The sequence below is a fragment of the Rhincodon typus genome, unplaced genomic scaffold, assembly GCF_021869965.1.
Source record: "Rhincodon typus isolate 14 unplaced genomic scaffold, sRhiTyp1.1 hic_rhity00002407, whole genome shotgun sequence".
Taxonomy (NCBI): Eukaryota; Metazoa; Chordata; class Chondrichthyes; order Orectolobiformes; family Rhincodontidae; genus Rhincodon; species Rhincodon typus.
In genome coordinates, this window is record NW_025968045.1 from 788 (window position 1) to 5,377 (window position 4,590).

At 44.0% G+C, this 4,590-nt stretch overlaps 1 protein-coding gene across 2 annotated transcripts; it reads left to right on the plus strand.

The window, feature by feature from the left end:
• Positions 1-325: 325 nt before the first annotated feature.
• Positions 326-4,534, plus strand: LOC109921108 (zinc finger protein 239-like). 2 transcript variants are annotated; one of them, XM_048593153.1, is made up of 2 exons: positions 326-366; positions 2,463-4,534. In XM_048593153.1, the coding sequence occupies exon 2, from the start codon at positions 2,932-2,934 to the stop codon at positions 3,928-3,930; it is 999 nt and encodes a 332-aa protein (XP_048449110.1). In that variant the 5' UTR covers positions 326-366; positions 2,463-2,931; the 3' UTR covers positions 3,931-4,534. The 2 variants fall into 2 exon arrangements, with proteins under 2 accessions (XP_048449110.1, XP_048449109.1); XM_048593152.1 differs by having other exon boundaries at positions 333-634.
• The last annotated feature ends 56 nt before the right edge of the window (positions 4,535-4,590 follow it).

Sequence of the window (4,590 nt, forward strand, 5' to 3'; positions counted from 1 at the left end):
GCAATAAGAGCAAATTCAATATTCTCATCATTCTCTTGGTACAGAAGTTTCTCCTAAATTCGTCATTGAATTTATTATTAACTATCTTACATTGATTAGTTTTGGACTGATTGCTTGGTAGTACAGAAGATAATATTCAGATGGGACAATGACAAGTTTAAATCTCCACCTGATCTGCTGCTCAAAGTCACCTCCATTTCACCGGTCAGTTTCCCAAGCTTCCGGAAACTCATGTTGTTGCAGGAATATTTGGATTGACTGTGAGAGACGTCAATCAGAGAGCCCACCCACTCTGCCTATTCTCTCCTCTTCCTCTTCCAGAGTTGGTTCACTTCCTATAGGGACTGAAAACCAAGTGAGGAGATGGTGAGTGAAGGAGCAGCTCTTATACAAATTGTATCCCATAATATCCACACCAATCTTCAGGCAGTCTGACAATCCTGTGGGCAATCAGGGGTGGAAATGCCCCTACGCTTTGTGAGAAGATCCAGCTGAGAGAGCTGTTTACTCGGTGCTTTGTGCTGAACTGTTTGACTGGAGCTGTGTGTTGGATATTGAGTGTGTTTATTGGAAGCATTTCCCTTCTGATTTCCAGGCTGAGTTTTGTTGATGGCTCATTCCTGAATATGAGAAGGTGAGGTGTGATTATCTGGAGGTGCCCAGTGACTGAGGATTCTTACTGATTTCCTGGTGTTGAGTTTTGTGTGTGTGTTGTGGACTGTCAATTTTTTCTGTGTTGGGATCTCGACGTTGCCTGTCTTCACAAATCCCTCCATCATCGCTCCCACTACACTTCTCCATAATATAGCACAAAAAAGTAGATCAACCGAGTTCAATTAAGACTGTAGAAGGGCATTGCATGCTGAACAACATAAGCAGCAAGTGACAGACACAACTAAGTGACCCCACAACCAATGGGTCAGATCAAAGTTGTTGCCAGCATTTGGCCCATATCCCTCTAAACCCTTCATATTCATATACCCAAGCAGATATCTTTTAAATGTTGCAATTGTATCAGCTTTCACCACTTCCTCTGGCAGCTTGTTCCACACACGTACTACCCTTCGCGTGACCCTTACATCCCTTTTAAATCTTTCCCCCTCACCTTTAACCTATGCCCTCTAGGTTTGGACTCTCCTACCCTCGGGTAAAGATATTGGCTATTTACCCTATGCATGCCTCTCATGATTTTATAAGGGTGCCCCCTCAGCCTCGAACGCTCCAGGGAAAATAGCCGCTATTCAGCCTCTTCCTATAGCTCAAATCCTCCATTCCTGGCAACATCATTGTAAATTTTGACAAGTAAACATTTCACTGAGTGAGGAAGCCTTACAGATATCTCCATCCTTAATAATGGGTGAGGCTAGCACATCAGTGCAAAAGCTAAGGCAAAGCGTTCACAAGAATCTTCAGCCAGAAATGCCAAGTGAATGATCCATCTCAGCCTTCCCATAAGGTCCCTAGCATCACAGATTTCAGTCTTCAGCCAATTCAATCATTTCATGTGAAATGAACAAACATCTCGAGACACTGGAGACTACACCAGTCCGGCAATAGTCCTGAAGACTTTGGCTTCAGAACTTGCTGCACCCCTAACCAAGCTAATCTAGTACAGCTATAACACTGGCATTTTCTCAACAATGTGGAAAATTGCCCAGGTATGTCTTATTCACAAAAAGTAGGACAAATCCAATCCAGTCAACTACTGGCCTTTTAGCCTACTCTCAATCATCAGTAAAGTGACAGAATGTTCATCAACAGTAATCTAACACCATAGCAAATAAGCTGCCATAGCTGGAGACACATTTATTGAATTATCTTTTCATGCCTTCCTTAAAGATTTTACCTGAAGGCCTCAGCATTTCCCAAAAGTGTGGGCTTGGATTTGACCATTTTGTCCAGTGCTGTGGCTAATAACGGTATTTGTGATATGCATTCTGAGTGAGTGCAGTGCATTTAATATCACAGGAAAAACCAGAACCCTCAAATCAGCTACACTTAGCAATATTTTCCTCAACTTGGAGCAATTCCTACTCAGTGTGTATGTGTTAAATAATTTTGGAAAATAAGGAAATTTCAGAATCTCCAATGAATTAATATCTCTCCTGACTTTTTATTAAATACATATCTTAAAACTAAAACTGTTTTTCTACAACACTACATTAGGTTATAGTGAATTAATAACCTATTTTACACTCCACCCTACTGTCTTTTCCATGGTGGCTAGGACAATAGGGGGCTGGGCTGGAAAGAAAGTACTCACATTATCTGCTCCTGGTCAGTATCCAGTGTCCCTGCTGGAAAGAGAGGGTGAGGAAAAAGAAAGGACTTGTATCTGTTTCTCCCCACACAAGAGAATAGCAGACTGGCGCTCACTGTGGAACAGTCTCTGAGGAGTCAGCGCCTTCAGCAAAGGAGGAGAGGGAGTTGGAGGAAATCATGTTTCCTTTTCTTGTTTACAGAAAGATTTGCACTGCACTACACCAGAGAATACAGAGAGGATACACAACGCAGGTAGATCCTGACCATCACCCAAGGAACAACCGCGCGACTGTGGGAAGGCATCCGGTCCGTTCACAGCATTGCTGAACACAGAGAAGGTTGGGCAGTGAAACCATCACCTGGAAATCGGTTGGGTCAGGGGAACTTTGACATACCATCAGATCTGAAACTGATCAGTGGTGTGGAGCCTTCCATCAGAACCAACCTTTCTGAAGGTTCGGCTGTGGGTGATCGGTCAGGGTGAGGCTGGGAAGAAGTGTGAGTGGCTCCAAGTGTGGTGAGAGCTTCCATCATTCATCAAGCCTCATGACCCACTGACTCATTCCTCCAGGTTGGGGGCTGTTCCAGTGTGAGGTGTGTGAGGAGGGCTCCACAGGCTGATACACAGCTTTCATTTGATGTACAAACTGTTAGCAGAAGAACAGCGGCATGGAAGAGAAACAATTCCAGTGTGGGCTATGTGACCAAACATTCACACAGTTAGCGACTCTTGTGCAACACCGAGGCATCCACACTGAGAAGAAACCTTTCAAGTGTGAAATTTGCCACAAAGCATTCTCGTGTTCATCTCACTTTCGCATACACCAGCGTATTCATACGGGGGAGAAACCGTTTGTTTGCAAGGTTTGTGAGAAATCATTCTCACAGTCATCACACCTCCGTGCACACCAGCGCATTCACACAGGGGAGAAACCATTTACGTGTGAGGTGTGTGACAAATCTTTCTCACATTTAACAAACCTCCGTGCACATAAGCGCATTCACACCAGAGAGAATCTGTTTAGATGTGAGATTTGTGACAAATCCTTCACTCAGTTATCAAACCTTCTGGTCCATCAGACCATCCACACAGGGGAGAAGCACTTTAAGTGTGAAGTTTGTGGGAAAGCTTTCGCGACTTCGACGAAGCTCCTGAGACACCAGAGCATTCACACAGGAGAGAAACCTTTCCGCTGTGACATTTGTGAGATGGCTTTCACTCAATCTTCTGATCTGCTGACGCACCAGAGAGTTCACACTGGGGAGAGACCTTTCATGTGTGGGCTGTGTCACAAATCGTTCACGCAGTCATCGACACTTGTACAACACCGACGTACTCACACTGGGGAGAAGCCTTTCAAGTGTGAGAAATGTGACAAATCATTCTCACGCTCATCTCACTTGCGTGCACATCAACGCGTTCATACAGGGGAGAAACCTTTCACATGTAAAACGTGTAACAAATCATTTTCAAGGTCCTCCACCCTCCACGAGCACCAACGCCTTCACACAGGGGAGAAACCATTCATTTGCGGGGTTTGTAATAAGGGCTTTGCACAGTTGTCAGGCTTGTTAAATCACCGACACATTCACACAGTGGAGCGGCCATTTAAACGTGAGCTGTGTGACCAAGCCTTCACACCATCCTCGACGCTCATGACACAGTGATACTTCCACACTGGGGAAAAGCCTTTCAAGTGTGAGTTGTGTGACAGGATTTGATACCCTTCCTGATACACCAGACAATTCACACAGAAGAGAAGTTTAAGTGTGAGATATGAGACTTTCCCTCATACTGTCAGCAACATTTATGAAACACTGTCGTATTCCCAGAGAGGTGAATTCATTTAAAGATGTTTTGCACAAGTATCAAGCATTGTGTACAACCAAGCCATTTACACATGGGGGAAACTACTCAAGCGTACGATCTGTGAGAAAGCATTTCCAACCTTATCGAATATTCCTGGTCCATTAGAGGATTCACACACCATGATGCTACAAGTGTGAAATTTATGAATAAAATTCTGTAGAAATCTTCAAGCCTCCAGAGGCACCATTGAACTCATCAGGAGCAAGGAAGCTTTCACGCAATTGAACAGAGTCAACAGTTTTGTGAAAGCGAAATCATGTTTAACAAATTTTCTCGAGTTCTTTGAGGGTATAACAAGTACAGTTGGTAAAGGGGAACAGGTAGATGTGGTGTATTTGGATTGCCAAAGGCATTCGATAAGGTGCCACATACAAGGTTATTGCACAAGATAGGAGCTCTCGGTTTTGGGGGTAATGTATCAGCATTATTTGAGGTAGTAGGAACTGCAGATGCTGGAG